Source organism: Scleropages formosus, chromosome 18, assembly GCF_900964775.1.
Source record: "Scleropages formosus chromosome 18, fSclFor1.1, whole genome shotgun sequence".
NCBI classification, from domain to species: Eukaryota; Metazoa; Chordata; class Actinopteri; order Osteoglossiformes; family Osteoglossidae; genus Scleropages; species Scleropages formosus.
This window is the reverse complement of record NC_041823.1, coordinates 22,080,539-22,096,950: the sequence shown is the minus strand read 5'-3', so window position 1 is coordinate 22,096,950 and position 16,412 is coordinate 22,080,539. Positions and strand designations below refer to the sequence as shown.

Here is a 16,412-nt window from a genome sequence, read left to right as displayed (position 1 = left end):
CTCATCCCACAGCTGTACGTGTGTTTGTTTTCCTAATAAACCTCTTTTAAAACATGATTCCTCTCAGTCCAGTGCCAGTATTACCATAAGGCAAAGCCACCCTGTCGAACCTGCCCTCGTTGACTTCCCAACACGAGGCCAATACCCGCTCCTGCACCTAGGGGGCGCCCTTCAGTAGCGTGGGACGCTGCGACACTTCATTGGGCAACAGGCGACGTTGCGCTCCTAGATGAAGCTGCTTGCAACGATTTACTCAATCACAGCTCAGGACAGTTACCTCGACTGCGTCTCCCCGCAGCCTTTCGTTTTTGCACGCCTTGGAACCGACAGACAACACTAATACCAATCCATCCATCTGCATGGCGGTAAACGGCAGAGACCGGTACGTGCGGTACTGGCCGCGTGCGTCCCGCCGCGAGGCAGCCAAAGCCCGCGCCTTTGCCATATATGGAAATGTGGGCGCTCTTTATTTATAGGAGGACACGTGTAAAGGCGCTGTGGAGGAGGAGGAGGAGGAGGAGCGGGGGTGGGGGGGGAGGCAGCAGAACATGAAATGGTCAAATTAGGCTTCGTTGCACCCTGGGGTGTTCGCCACAGTGTAAACAGGCCCCAGAGTCCCGAGTTGGAGGGTATAAATCCCGCTGCTGCTGTCATGCCCTCGACCGGGGTACTTACCTTCCACAATAAACAATGAGCAGTGGATAAATACATGTACGTAAGAGTATGCTATTTCATTTCGTTACATACACTTTCTAAACCTTTTTCTCAATTCTGTTTCACCTGTGACGTACGTTTTATTGAAATTAACACACTACAATAGCCTGGTGTTGTCCCGTTCGTTGTGCGCCGTGCCCGCCTCGCGCGCTGTCCTCCGCGGATAGGCTCCTGACCACGGCGACCCCGAATTCGGACCTGCGAGTGTCTGTAGTAGGAGCGACGTACTGAAACCGCCGCTGTAGTGAAGAAGAAGGGTTTCGGAAAATGTATTAGAATGATAGAGGTGCTGCGCAGCGGTCTACTAGTGCGTGGCATTTATTCCACAGTCTGTAAGTAACTGTAAAGGGCGCCATGGTGATACAGCGAGTAGCGGGCGGTGCGAGAGGACATGGGTTCGACCCCCGCTCAGTCTGTGTGGAGTTTACATGTTCTCCCCGTGTCTGCGTGGGTTTGCTCTGGGTGCTCTGGTTTCCTCCCACAGTCCAAAGACATGCTGCTCAGGTTCACCCATAGTGTGTGAGTGACAGAGAGAGTGTGTGTTTTCCACTGAGGCATGGATGAGTGACCCATTGTAAGTAGTTTATCTAGCAGTGTAAGTCACTTTTGTGAATAAGGTGTGTGGGCTGGTAACACTACACAGAGTTCATTGGAAGTCGCTTTGCAGAAGTGTCTGCTAAATAAATAAATGTAAATGTGATGTTAATGATAGACTTACTCAGAGTTTTTAAAAAGCTGAAGATGGCGCTGAAGGATTCTCCATCAACGTAACAACAGAGGAGTGCAAATTAAATATCTAAATAACAGAATATAACCTGATCACTTCTCCGATTTTAAAAGCTTGGTCTAGATGGGTAAAGCGGCAGAGAGAAAAGAGGAAAATGAAGGGTCGCTGCTTTGGAAGCAGTAAAGGTGAGTGAGTCAATAAACTGAAGTACCGTAATAAATCAGTCTCCTTCAGTCCATGTTTAAAAAAAAGAGACGTCCCAGCAGCACCTTAGGAACCCCGCTTATCTAACATTATAAGTCACAGCAATAACAAGAACAATAATAATAATAATAATAATAATAATAGAAGATTCTCAAATGTAGAAGAATAATAAGGATAGAAAATTTCTAAAATGTAAAAGACACAATCTTGTCTTTTACATTATGGGAATTTTCTATTATTATTATTATTATTATTATTGCCCTTTCTGTATATGCAGAATGAAAGTCGGGGGGGCTGTCACGTGACTCAAGGGAACCAGGTGGTGTAACGGTTCCTGCACATTTGATTTACCTTACAAAGCAAATGTTAATTTATATACAGTATATTCAACATGAAGGGGGTGCGGTGGCGCAGTGGGTTGGACCACGGTCCTGCTCTCCAGTGGGCCGGGGGTTCGAGTCCCGCTTAGGGTGCCTTGCGACGGACTGGCGTCCCGTCCTGGGTGTGTCCCCTTCCCCCTCCGGCCTTACGCCCTGTGTTACCGGGTAGGCTCCGGTTCCCCGTGACCCCGTATGGGATAAGCGGTTCTGAAAATGTGTGTGTGTGTGTGTATATTCAACATGGAGGCGCAGTGGGTGGGACCGGGTCCTGCTCTCCAGTGGGCCGGGGGTTCGAGTCCCGCTTTGAGTGCCTTGCGACGGACTGGCGTCCCGGCCTGGGTGTGTCCCCTCCCCCCTCTGGCCTTATGCCCTGTGTTGCCGGGTAGGCTCCGGTTCCCTGCGACCCCGTATGGGACGAGCGGTTCAGACAACGTGTGTGTGTGTGTGTGTGTATATTCAACATGTAGTTATTTAAGTGTATTTCCTGTTGTGGAACAAGGAACCAGGGCACATTTTGTTGTTCGACCGTATTTACAGTAACATGTTCCAGTAAAAAGTAGTGTAGATACCTGTAAGTGAACATGAACTTCGCAGATACACATTTTTCCGTATGTTAAGCATAAAAACATTAACTGGAGTGTGTGCTTCTGTGATAAATCTGCGTATAATCTTTGACAAATACGATATCCACAAACACAAACAGTGAAACCACACTTCGTATATGCATATAACTTAGTTTCTTGGATTTTTGCGCTAATAGTATTTTTGTAAATTTGTGATTTACGTCTTGTGTCTTCTTTCCTTATGTCCTTATAATTTATGTCATAGGCTGCTGAGAGTAAGAACTTCATTGTATCGTGTAACGAACAGTTTACTGTTCATATGACAATAAACTCTTGAACTTGACCCCACTGAAAACAACGGAAACAGTAAGTTCGAACTGTACAACATGTAAAGAATAAGCAGGTGCTCTATAATTTCTTTGGAATATGACTGTAAAATCTAACATAAAAAAGGAGAAAAGAATGTAATCAGAGTCGTATGGGTGCAAGTTTACAATGCTGTGTTTTGGTGGTGTCGTGTTGTATCGTTGTTTGCTTCTGGTGTTCACATAACGGGAAAGAAAAAAAAAAACACTGACTTCAGATCAGGAATGAAAAGGCCAAGTTCCTTGTAAAGGAGCCAGGAGCCAGCGCTGCACTGGAAACAGTGTGAGCTGTTACGTAACGGAGGGATAATAAATACACAGTGATCCTGGAAAGTACACTGTGTGTACGGGTGAGGAACATGACAGCGCCGCACAGCATTCCGGCCCGTCCGCTCTAAATGCGCCCTTGGCCCGACAGAGTATTCGGGAAAGCAGCTGTTTTGCTCGTCAGAATACTGTCAACTGCCGAAGACACGGTGTCTCCGGCCAGGAGGGAGCTATAAAAACTCCCGACTCCGAGAGAGATTCACTGCTTGGTCCGACCTTCACGGAACGCTGTCGGAACGGAATATCCCGGGTAACGCATCAGGGACTACTTTAGTGTCGGATGTAAACCGAAAAACGTTTTCGTATCACAGGCTACATCCGATAATTACTCTTGGATTTAAAAATGCACATGCAGCCTGAAATGATGCTTCAGTCCTTACTTGTATGTATCTATAAAATTATATCCCAGTATTTACAAACTACTATGCATCCTTCCATTCCAGCTGAGGGATGGACTTTGAGCTGCCACCATCTTTTCCTTCCTCTGGTATTTCCTGGGAGAGGGTCCTGGCTCCTCTGCTGCCTGGGCCCCGTGGCACCTTGGGCCCCTACAGCTGGAGCCCTTCGGACCTAATCATTCCAGCTACTGAGCCTTCTGGCTCCGCACGGGTAAGTCATCAGGGCCGTGCCAGGTTTTATCTAATGGACTGCCATTTAACACACACACACACACACACACACACACACACACACACACACACACACACACACACATACACACACCTAAGAAAAAATAACTCGAGTCAACACCCTGATCAATGGTACTTTAGCAGGGTGGAAATGTACTTTTTATGTCCCAGCCCATCTGAAAAGCCCAAATCAATTTTCCAAAATATCACTAAAACACTATGAAACACAGGGGGACACGGGGGGGCAGCGGGTTTGGTCGGGTCTTGCACAGTAGTGGGTCTGGGGTTCGAGTCCTACTTGGGGTGCCTTGCGACGGGCTGACGTCCCATCTGGGGTGTGTCCTCTCCCTCCTCGGCCTTGCGCCCTGTGTTGCTGGGTTAGGCTCCTGCTTAGAACAAGCGGTTGTAGACACTCTGTGTGTGTGTGTGTGTGTGTGTGTGTGTGTGTGCGCGCACTATGAAACACCTACATTTATTCACTTAGCTGGCGCATTCTTCTAAAAAGTGACGTACATCTCAGAAAACAATACAAAAAATGCATTATAAAACATGCAAGTCTGTAAAAGTTCTTGGCAGAAAGAGCAATAAACCAAGCAGGGATCCACTGAGCGCGTCACATTAATTGTGAACAACTTTCTAAAATTGCTCACTGTTGCCAAAACACACATACATGACCCAAAAAACCATCAGCTAATTTTTTCCTGCTAATTGTTCTGCTGTCTCTACAATCATTCAATTAATTAACACACAGAATGTGGTCAACAGACACTCCTGTGGAATTTCATATACCTCCCATAATACTCCGTTCTTAACAGAGCAACAGACACACCAACTACAGTGCATTACTGCACTTCCACTTTACTTGGGCAACATGCAACTTCCAATTTATTTATTTCTTTTTTTTGGGGAACACTAGATAAATTATGTAATACAGATTTTTTTTCTTCTATAAATCAAAAATTGGCTATCAAAAGTCATATCAAAATTTAATTTTCAGTATACACACATCTACAGAGCTGATTGAAAGTATGTGAACCCCTCATGTCCCTTACATTTTACCACAAAACAGTAATTTCACGAGAAGCAGTCTTTCTCATGTGACATAATAGGTGTGTAATGACCAATTCCATATGTTACTTTAGAGGAAATCGTGCACGTAGTACAAAAACAGAGGTAGAGCAGGTGCAAAAAAAAAAAGTGGACCCCAAGTAGCATTGGTTAAACCAAGAAGGCAAGTAGATTCAGGTGTGTATGTAATAATCATTTAGTGATTTTATAAGTTTAAGATTTAATATTTAGATTTTAATATCTTATACAAGAATAATGAGCAGCCCTAGAGTTCACATATTTTTAAGCAGCACTGTATACTCTGTCAGGAGAGTAATGCAGAGCAAGATGCCGATGGAATATTTGGGGTATTTTAAGTTCCCCAGGAGAGGGCTCACATAGGTGCCATGTATCTGAGAATAACAACATACAGAAATCCACGTCTGCATGTTTTTTCCTGCATTTTTGTCCCGACAGTTGTGTGTGTAAAGCTGAAACTATACAACTCTAATCAAATGTATAAAATGTGTTTGTATTATATAATACCATTCATGGACTACTTCTAATGTATGGACGCATGTCACATGGTCCTATAAATCAAAGGCACTGAGCACATGCTTGTGGTGTGAACAGGTGGTGTGTGACCAAAGTGGCTTCACAGTGCAGATGGATGTGAAGCACTTCAGCCCTGAGGAGCTGGTGGTCAAGGTGACTGGACACTTTGTGGAAGTGCATGGGAAACACGAACAAAGGAAGGTATGCCTACACTACATAGAATTAATTTTTTACTATTCTTGTAGCTGTCCATCACTCTTCGGTCTTAATTTCATCCTAGTGAGTAGGTTACATTTGTTTATGTTGCTCCTTTTTTAGCTGAAAGTCCTTAGAAAAATAAATCTGAGAAGTATTATGTGATCCTTTGGTAAAAATGTCTGATATGCCAATTAACCATTCAAAGCTAAAGTAGGGCTTCATTACTGAATACCTAGGACAGCAGGTAGTGTAGCAGTTAACATTACCACCTTTGGCCTCTAAGGTCTTGTTCCAGTAATTATCTACCTATTTAAATAAGTACATAAATGAAGCAGCTGGTAGCATAATGGTTAGAGCTGCTGTGAACCCAAAGGTTGTGGGCTCAAATCCCACTTCCAGCTGTAATACTCTTGAGCAGGGTACCTGGTATCTGAAATTGCTCCAGTAAAATCAACCAGCGGTATAAATGGGTAAATAATTCTAAGTAGCTCAACACTGCACATTGCTTTGAAGGAAACTCTCTGCTAAATATATGAACACTACTAGTTTAATGATCCACATTTAGACTATATATGTCATTGCCAGAACAGATCATTACCTGTGGCATAGGCCTGTATACAGTCGGTGTTCACCAAACATGTTTGTCTCTGAACAGGATGGGCCAGGACTGGTGTCACGTCAGTTTAACAGGAGGTACCGTATCCCAGAAGGAGTAGATATAACAGCAGTGGAGTCTGCCATCTCTCCTGAAGGAATTCTAATGATCTTTGCCCCATTACTTCAGGGAGAAAGTTCTCAGCCTCTAATTAATAACGGGCCTTAAATTGCATTTCCAAATAAGTGGAATGGCGTAAAAATGCACACTTTTTTTACATGGAATGATTGTTACCTTTACAAAGTAATCATGGTGTAGTTTTTCAAAGTGTGAAATTTCAAAATTCAAGATAATATTTTCAGTTTTAATTGGTTCATTGAAATACGGTTTTCTGACCAGAGATAGTTGGCAATTTCAATAGCAGCAGTTTGGATTTGACACAAGTAAAAAAAATTAGGATTATGCTCAAGGATGGGTAAACATGGGATATTTGAAATTAGGATCATGAAAACATCACTGTAATATAAACTAATAGAAAAATCGAGTTTTAGCAAAACTATTGTGTCCATGTATTGTTATGGTCAATTCCAGCCTGATATTCTTTACAAAAAAAAAAAAAAACACACACTTGTTTTGCTAAAATGGCAGTGGATTATATAATGTGGAACACTTATCAAAACAGATTTTTAAAAAACTGGCTTTGATGATCCATGTTACCGATTTGCACACAAACACAAATTCTGCATAAAGATATTCCAACCTCCCATCTAACAAACCACACATGCTTCATACAACCATAAAACAAATTTATTGGAACATTTTGCAAAATATATTTTTAAATTGTAAATAGACATTTTATAAAGTTATTTCTTTATATTACATTACCATAAATTTAAGTTTCCAATATCTGTCCATGTACATGTTCCCCCCTCCCCACATTTTTTTGTTTCCATATGGTCACTTGAACTGTGCAGAGTTGTATATTTTTTTAAGCCACGCACTGTAGCTAAGTATGGATTTAAAAATGTATTTATGTATAAAAATAAATGCTATTGATTTCTGGTGTGCTGCTTTCCAACCGTTATGCATGGGTCAGTTTTGAATATCATTTAGCAATGCATCTGCTTCACTGAAACAAAAAGAATAATCACTGTTTAAAACACATTCTACAATTATTTCAGTGGTGTTCCTGAAATACATAGTAATAGTTTTAAATAAGTTTAAGACTCTGCAATCAAAGTCTTCAGTTGTAGTTCTTTTCTAGTTAACTTTGAAATTCTGTGAAGTTATAGCACTAATGCCCCCCCCCCATTTATGAATGCAATCCTTTTTCACCAATTTAGTCGTCTTGTTGTCCCGTCAGCCTCACCTGATCTGTTCTTTAACCCACTCCCTCTGCTGCCTTAGGACTTGAAGCAAAGGATCATCCTCAAATTCAAGACCATCTGAATCTGTGAAAAACAGATTGGGGCGGGGGGGGAATCAATAGAGCCGTTTTCATGCAGAACTGGTCAAATATGTAGTTCAGGAAAGTAATACTAATGCCACTTAGACACAAATAATCCATAATCCTTTAAACTACAGAACTGACAGGGATAAAAGATTCAGCAAAAAAGGAAGTGGGCGGTTTTGTCAGAAAAGGAAAAAAAAATTACATGCTTTATGTTCTCAGGTTTCTGAAAAACTGCAGGTAAGTTGTTTTTGATTTATAAAAAGGATATAGTAATGTCAGTTACTTTTCACTAATGATTACTACCTACATATACCCTGTAAGACACTAATAATTGTACATAGCACAAAATCTGCAGTATTAAAAAAATAAAAACACACTAGATAGAGGCAATTCAGAACACTGAATTTGTAGGACTTCTGATAAACTTGTTCAAATAAACATAAGACAGAAAATTACACTTTGTGATGCATGGAAAACATTTTGCCAACATTTGTTTTCTTGAAAATAAAAAGAAACATCATAAAACTGGCTTAGAAAATTACATTACACGAGTATTTCAATCATAAGCCATAGCAACTGAATATTCTTGGTCCAAGTAACCCCAAGACATTACATTTATTCAATCAGCTCATTTTCTCCAAAGCGACTTACAATTATTTACCCATTTATACAGCTAGGTAATTTTACTGGAGCAGTTTAGGGTCAACACCTTATTCAAGGGTACTACAGCTGGAGGTGAGATTCAAACCTGCAACTTCTGCATCCGAAGGCAGCAGCTCTAACCACTACACTACCTTCTGCTCATGAAGTCAAGAAGCCAACAATGCTTACTAAATACAATTACAATCTGTATACCCATTAGAGAGAGAGAGAGAGAGAGAGAGAGAGACACACTTTCTGAACTGCTTGTCCCATACAGGGTCGTGGGGAACCAGAGCCTAACCCAGCAACTCAGGGCATAAGGCTGGAAGGGACACACCCAGGACAGGATGCCAGTCCATCGCAAGGCACCCCAAGCGGGACTCGAACCCCAGACCCACCGGAGAGCAGGACCCGGTCCAACCCACTGCGCCACTGCACCCCCCCTCCCGTTAGACGCATTATTCCTAAATACTCACTTACATAAAGCACAGTAACTCCATGTTTAAGGACAAGTTACTATGTCATAATTAGTGTGTACAGACTGAAGCCAAAACTAAGATGTGTTTAACTGGATCATTCTAAAGTTTTAAAAAAGACTTGACAAGTCTCACAAGTCACATACACACGGCTCACTTACCTTCAGCCTCCTGCAACAGCTGACTTACAACTTCAGGGTGTTCAGTTATGCTTGGCATAGGAGCAGGGGATTGTGGGGGTGCAGGGGGAGTGCTGCTGGGACTCCTCAGGGAGCCTGACGAGCCAGGAGTCACAGGATGAGGCGGTGAGTCCGCGATGGGGAACAGTACCTCTGATACAACCTTCCAGTAACAGCAGTCAGAGATATTTTATTTGTTTAATACAGTGGACATTTAAACAGGAAGGTCACTACAAAAGCAAGGGGAAACTAAAATTTGCTTACTTGTCCCAGTGCACTGTGTATTGGAGAGGGTGGCGGTGCCTGGTCTCCTGTACGCACCGCACTTCTTGATTTCGGACTCCTGTCTGATCTTCGTTCTTGGGATCTGGATTCCTGAGGCCGTGATGGGAGCATCTCTTCCCTTTTGTGGTCCCTGCTGAGCCTCTTACCAATCTGAGGTTGTCTTTTGTGAACTTCTGATCGATCCCCATCTCTGCCAACGTGTGCAGAAGACAATTTTATACATTTTGTTTCCAATTTGTCTGGAACGTATCAAAAGCATGGTACACAATGTCATAAAGCACACTTAGATATCACTGAATTAATACAGATTGAAACAAATGTTCAAAAGGTCACGTGTAGAGAAAGAATTAATCCTCATAGAATAATCTAAGCATAAAAATACCATATGTCATTCTTAATTCTGAAATTATTAAAAAAACTATACAACAAAGAATCACTTAAAAGTGCAATTAAAAGTAATGAGTGACCAACGTATCACTGTAGTGGATAAGATTTAAGAGTGAAGAAGCTTCGCACCGGCACAATTTTTTCTTGCTGTTGGATGAAACTGTGTGTTTTTGTTTTTTCTCAAGGTCCACTTCTTGCGAAACCTCCTTCCTGTCTTGCACGGATTTTTTACTGTGACTTAGCCACTCCTCCTCAGTGGAGGCAGTTGACATAGGGAATGGAGAGGACTCGTCCTTGCTGGGTTCCACCTCAGCGCTGGTGTCGCTGGAATCCTCTTGGTTTTGATGTGGATTCTGAGCAGGTTTTCTGGGACTCTTTCTTTGAACAGGTACCTGCGACTGCCAAATGGGACAAGGTAGCACGTCACAAAGAAGATGCATGTGCGGTGGGACTGTGGTGACCTGGGGGAGCCTTGAGACAGTGTGGCTGGAAATGGGGAGTGAGGGAGCAGCTGTACAAGTTGGGTTTCCTTGAAGTAGAGCGGGCTCTCCAGAGACAAGGGTAACGTGAGGGGTCTGTACAGGATCTGACGAAGAGAGGCCATATTCTCCCTGAAGTATGAGAAAAGCAAAGATAAAGAAAGAAACACATAATGTAGACTTGCTTCCAATTTTTAACCAGCAATCAGAGTGGCCCATTTTCCGTAAATGGTGCATGACCGGGTGCTGAGAAACCAGTCTTGAGACAAGTACAAGTACATTCTACAATGCTGCCTAACTAGATAAACAAAAATTAGAAATGGCTAAAGCTTAACAGAACTATGTACTGCAATGAGCACCCACTGAGAAATGCACATAATCAGCATCTGGATACAGTCCAGTAGCTGTGGAGAGTGCCACCATGCGATTTCAAAACAGGACCAAATGTCTACTCACTTGTGGATGGTGAGGGGCTGGATCCTGCTTGTGTATCGGGGGCCAGTGCCTGGCCTGTTCCATCTTCCTCCGCAATCGCCACTGAAACAGGATGTCATCTTCTGGCCGTGTGCGGGAAGCTGAGAGCTCCTTCAGGGAGGACTTGTATGGTGGGCCTGGTGCTGGGACTGCTGGACTCTTCGTATCTGCACCAGGCATACAATGTTCTCCATCGTTAATATCACCGCAATGCTTGCTGTGTAAAACAGCAAAATGGTAATACAATTAAAACACAAGAATCACAAAGGAAATCACATGTGAGAACATCACGGTGTAGTTTTAAGTGTGCAGCCAAAGTACTTTTTTGACTTGTGTATATTAGATACTAGATCCAGACTAGACAGTCTGCACACATTATTTTCTCATTTAACACTGAAAACAAAAGTCAAACGAACCATCCTCCAAATGGCTGAACTGTTGTACCAATCCACTGTAGGCAGGTCAGACCCTGTATTGGGGTGTACACCTTGAAAATGTAGCAACTCACTCTATTCCTGCTAATCCACAACTAAAATTATGCTTTTGATTAAGTTATAAATGTAGGATGTTTATTCTAGCAATGAAATGTATTTTATTACACTGGTCTATACGAGAAGGTTCCTTCACAAATATGGGGCTCAGCTAGAAAAGTTAACATTTGAACTGCATAATAATTGAAATGGAAGATGTAGTTACCTTTTCAGAACTTCTTAGATAGTACTATATGACCACCCTTGCTAATACTATAACACTTTGTCCCCGTGTTGTATTACAGAGCTTTATATTTTTTGTAATTTCTCTGTATACTGTTTCCGTGAACCAGTTCTATGAATAAAATTTTAAAAAGTTAATAAAAAAAATCTTAAAAAAGTAGGAAGTTGTATAAGATGTCTTAGAATCAAGCGATTTACTAGTGGTCAGGTCCATGAAGCTGGCCACTGTTGGCCGTCGCACAGGCTCTTCTGCACTGGCAGGGGAAGAGATCTTGGAGCTCAGGCCTTCAGAGCTGACAGGGAGAGAACTGCTACTTATAGAATGCTCACTGAAAGGAAAAGGAAGTTACTCCATTAATGATACATTTTCCATTAATTGACACAATACTGGCATAGTGCAATGAGCCAACAGAGGGTCCTACCATTTATTTAAATGATTGACTGCAGGACATATTCCTGCTGCATAGGATTTTCAAAATCAGTGACCTATATCCTGAAAGAGTCTTTAGTACCTCCTCTGCAGAAGCCTGCTTGCCCTCTCCTGCAGTTGCAAGACTTCCTGATCTGCAGTGTCACAGTGTGAGTCTGAGAGATCCTGGGGTCAACAAACAAAGGGTGAAGCTGTTAGGGCAGCTCTGAAAATTACGCTTGTCTAATGTTCGACGAATATCCGCAACAAGAACAACACTGGTGATGCTGAGGCTTGTGCTGATGATAATTTTATTTAAAAGCCTTACTATACCAAACCATGACATTAATCCTGGTCTTAGAGAAATTTAGAGCTACAGTACAATCCTAGTTACTAAGCTCAAATTGCAGCTAAAATTACTGTTGTCCTGAAACTAATATACTAAAATTCACTGCACAAAATTTTGGATTAAAGCAACTTAAATATTTGTTTCCTGCTCAATTTGAAAGAACTACACAAACTACATAAAAACAAAAGCCAAGCACTGCAGGGTGTGATTATATGTTCTTCTTCAGAAGGGTTCTGATACTGGAAAAAATAAAATGTACTATATAAAAATACTTGACATGGAAATACATTAAATGTATGGAGCTATAAACAATGAGTGGTAATTAAGCCAATTTAAAAAAAAAAAAAAAATCTTTTGATACAACATGAATGCAAAAGAAGGAAAGTACTTCTAGAATACTTATCTACCGTAAGGTCATAAAGGGCACTGTTGGAGGAGTCTGGAGAGTTTTGGCCAGACTGCCCCACTGGACTTAAGGTGGTCACTATGTGATCATCTTTACGGATGGAGGAATCACCTGAACATGGAGAGGGATGTATGTCCATTAGATCACAACGGTACAAGATCCTGCGTAAAATCATGTTGCGTTTCGAATAAAGGTTTTCACCAAGATTGAATTAGCTTCCTCGGCCAGCATCCTTAATTACTTTTGGGATAAACTGAACTGTGTTTCCCCTTATATGTACAGGAATTTCTTGAAGGACAAAGTCACTTGCAATTGTCACAAAAAGTGACAAATAGTCTCAGTACACCCAATCATGGCATGACAGCTTATAACTTCATTTACATGTATAGATATGAAAACTGGAAGTGACAGGAAGTCTAATGAAATAAGTTAAATAATTAAGTTCTTTAAATGATGGGCTGCAGGACATATTCCTGCTACATAGGATTTTCAGAAGAAAAGAAGTCAATATAATAAAATTTAAATATGCACAAAAGATGAGTGACACATGCAGCATACGCCAGCAATGTAGCTTCCTACCTGGAGTTAAGAGAGTCATTTATCAAACCTATCTTGTAGCAATATAAAATACCTTTAAAATTTTCTTTAATATTTTTATGACAGAGCAGATCAAAGTGATTCAGACATAAGAATCTGGGGAAACATTTATAACGCAGAAAAACACTTACTAGTGAGCTTCAATTAAATTGTCTGTAAACACTGAATTACTACGATCACAGTTCCTACATGAAGTCAACAAATTCTACAATGCTTTTAAGAAACTGGCTGCAGATAGGAGGTCTAAAATGAGACGTAAAAACACTAATCATATCTGAAAACTGAAAATTAGAGTACCTAGGTCCAAAGGGTGTGCTGGACAAGCAGACTTCCACCAGAAAGAGCTCCCCTCGTTTAGAGTATTCAAGAGCCGTCTCTCCATTCTACTCTTGGGGCTCCCATGACGAAATCGTTCAATGTACCTGGAAATGAGTCCACAGAGCATTTTCACCATTCAGTTTTTGACATTAAAAGTTGTGTAATTTCACCACTACAGGAGCTATAATCATGGAAAAAGAATCCACAAACAAAATGATTCTTCAAAGATTAAAATAAATACATACTTTGCCAACACTGAATCCTCTTGATCTACAGGAGCTCGAGCTGCAGAAAACGCCTGAGATTCTGAGGATTCAACCGTGCCCTGTACCTCTGTTCCAGGGGAAGCAGTGCCATTAGCTGGGGGGGAATCAAGGTCAGTGGATGGCCATGACTCACAGAAGTTGGGATCTGAGTCTTTAGAAGGTGCACAGAGCGGTAAACCATTAGAAAGTGCAAGGGAATGCTGGTCTGCACTCGTCGCTAAATCTGCTGGGGCTGGTGGAGCACTGGCTGGTTGAGCATTGGCTGGTTGGGACAGACGTGCAGAACTTACGGTCTAAAAGGAACAGACAGAAAAGGAAGAGGCATGAGAAGCAAAAATAAAATACCGTGGAAAAGCAGAGTTGGAGAATAACTAAGATAACAAGGACTCCCTCGGTTTACGGACGTTTTTTTAAATCAAGAATTTCGGTACGATGGCTCTTGGCTTTTGATATCCAATTTTCTATTTTTCGAAAGAACTGTATAATGAAATTAATTGGAAAACTGTCCAAAAATTATGGGGAACCACTAACCCCAGTGTTGTTCCATCTGTTCTGCATTACTTGCAGAATATTTGCATGCTCTGTGCCTGCAGTGACAATTTCTACAGTACGGTCAAGGTGGGCCGTAATTCCACATAAACTGGGGAAATTGCTGTTCAGTTTTTGGATAGCCTGTGAACGTACTACCCCCCCCCATTGAAAGTAATGAGAAACGGGCTTGCGGTTGCTCTTGCAATGTTTTTTTGGAATCGATTAGATTCATAAATCAAGGGATACCTGTAAATTGTCAAAAAGTAGGGGACAGCTGGTAGCGCTACTGCCTTTGGACCCAAAGGTTGCAGGTTTGAGCCTCACCTCTGGCTGCAGTACCCTTGAGCAAGGTACTTACCCTGAATTGCTCCAGTAAAAATTACCCAGCTCTATAAATGGGTAAATAATTGTAACCTTAACATTGTAAGTTGCTTTGGAGAAAAGCATCAGCTAAATGAATAAATGTAATATGAAAAAAAAAACATCAAATCCATTCCATGTAAGTGGGGAAAGCTTCAAGAAACTTCAAACTAGAGCAGGACTACTACCAAAAAGAGTGCTTTTCCCTTCTCTCACCGTTTTCTTCTGCTGCTTTGTAAGCTTCTGTGTGAGGGAGGGTCTGTAGTGACTTCTGGGTAATGGTGGGTTTCGGGGAAAAGGGTTTTTTCTGGTAAAAACAGCACAGCTGGGAAGAGAAAAAAGTGCTAAAGGATGGTGCGAGCACAACGCATACACTCAGCATTTGGGAATGGAGTGAAAGTGAAAGCAGCGCGGAGGAACGGAGGGGGAAAGACTCTCACCTGGACTTCATGATCCTCTCTGCAGTCACTAACCTGGCTGGCTGAAAGACACACAAGAAGGTAATGAATGAATGAGTTAGATGGAGAATGAGAGAGACAGATGGACAAACAGACAGACAGACAATGTAAAAATATTGTCAGAGCTGGTAGAGTTAGAGCTACCACCTCTGGACCCGAAGGTTCCAGATTCGATCCCCCAGGGCCCCCCTGGTAGTACCGTTGACTGAGTGAAATTACCCAGATGTATAAATCATGGGTAAATATTCCTAACCTTAACACACCGTAAGTTGCTTTAGAGAAAAGTGTGAGCGAATTGAATGTAAAAGAACACCTAAGTCTACAACTTAGTCAGCTGACACATTTGATTTGCCCAATGAGACACACTGTCAAAAAAAAAGCTGCACGAATAGCGTTGGACCCGTGCACAAGAGAGGCGGTGCTGTGTGTGTGTGTGTGTGTGTTCCACACAATCAGTTCAGTACAAAGAAATGTAAAAAAAAAAAAAAAAAAAGTTTGCAGGAAAATCGGTGTCTCTCCGGAGGCCGAAGAAGAGGCAGAGGCCAGTTATTGCTGCGTAACTGAGCTCGTTTCCTCCCACAGCAAAACACACACACAAATTACTGGAGAGTACGTCTCTCTCTCTGAGCCGCAATCCCTAGACTAGTATCTAGCTCCTAAATTAAAAAAAAAAAAAAACTTATAAAAGAGCTTTACTAATTGGAAACCACTGGCACTGCAAATATCTCCGAAAGAGAACTGAGAAGAGGAGCGCCGCATCTCTGCTGTGTTGCTCTGAGACCTTCTTCCACGAAAACCCGGTACGGTCTCGTCAGACAGAGCAACACGGCCGGAGGCACACAAACTTTAAAACACAAGAAACGCACCGCTGTCTTTGAAAGTTTGAAACACGCTACGTTGGCTCATTATTTGTGAAGCCAAAGACGCATGCGAGCCGTCACTGTATCACTGTGACACCTCAGTACTGCCGTAACCTAACATCACCTCCATCTTCTTCTCAGCTCCATCCTGCAACCGAACAACGCGCCTTTCGGTTTGTGTCGTGTCCCGGCAACTAGGCGGAAACCAGTTTAAACCCGTAACAACAATACGTGGAAATCGATCTGAACTTTATTCATCGGCACCAGCTATTGAAACCGCAGCACTAATCAGTCAATAAATAAAATGGCAATGCAATATTATTATCAAAATTAATTCTGTACACGAGATCCATAGCATCATGGGAAATGTAGTTTCAACTCGAGTTTTTTTGCGCGAGGAAAGCAGGCCAATTAAAGTTATGAAATTGCGAGCCAAAACAGAATGCGCCAATGGAAATAAAAGATT

The 16,412-nt window shown here is 42.0% G+C and overlaps 2 protein-coding genes across 6 annotated transcripts; one reads left to right on the top strand and one right to left on the bottom strand.

The window, feature by feature from the left end:
* The first annotated feature begins 213 nt into the window (after positions 1-213).
* hspb6 (heat shock protein, alpha-crystallin-related, b6) lies at positions 214-6,925 on the top strand. Of its 2 annotated transcripts, none has more exons than XM_018745537.1 (4): positions 214-382; positions 3,724-3,889; positions 5,590-5,712; positions 6,365-6,925. In XM_018745537.1, the coding sequence occupies exons 2-4, from the start codon at positions 3,731-3,733 to the stop codon at positions 6,530-6,532; spliced, it is 450 nt and encodes a 149-aa protein (XP_018601053.1). In that variant the 5' UTR covers positions 214-382; positions 3,724-3,730; the 3' UTR covers positions 6,533-6,925. The 2 variants fall into 2 exon arrangements, with proteins under 2 accessions (XP_018601053.1, XP_018601052.1); XM_018745536.2 differs by lacking the exon at positions 214-382 and adding an exon at positions 2,858-3,530.
* Positions 6,926-7,010: 85 nt separating this feature from the next.
* On the bottom strand, positions 7,011-16,292 carry proser3 (proline and serine rich 3). 4 transcript variants are annotated; one of them, XM_018745534.2, is made up of 14 exons: positions 15,953-16,292; positions 15,069-15,109; positions 14,845-14,953; positions 13,717-14,030; positions 13,451-13,575; positions 12,558-12,667; positions 11,905-11,987; positions 11,591-11,721; positions 10,662-10,846; positions 9,856-10,337; positions 9,319-9,529; positions 9,037-9,217; positions 7,674-7,755; positions 7,011-7,433 (listed from the first exon to the last, which is right to left on the bottom strand). In XM_018745534.2, the coding sequence occupies exons 2-14, from the start codon at positions 15,077-15,079 to the stop codon at positions 7,397-7,399; spliced, it is 2,061 nt and encodes a 686-aa protein (XP_018601050.2). In that variant the 5' UTR covers positions 15,080-15,109; positions 15,953-16,292; the 3' UTR covers positions 7,011-7,396. The 4 variants fall into 4 exon arrangements, with proteins under 4 accessions (XP_018601050.2, XP_018601048.2, XP_018601049.2 ...); XM_018745532.2 differs by having other exon boundaries at positions 15,069-15,105; XM_018745533.2 differs by having other exon boundaries at positions 16,071-16,292.
* Positions 16,293-16,412: the final 120 nt, after the last annotated feature.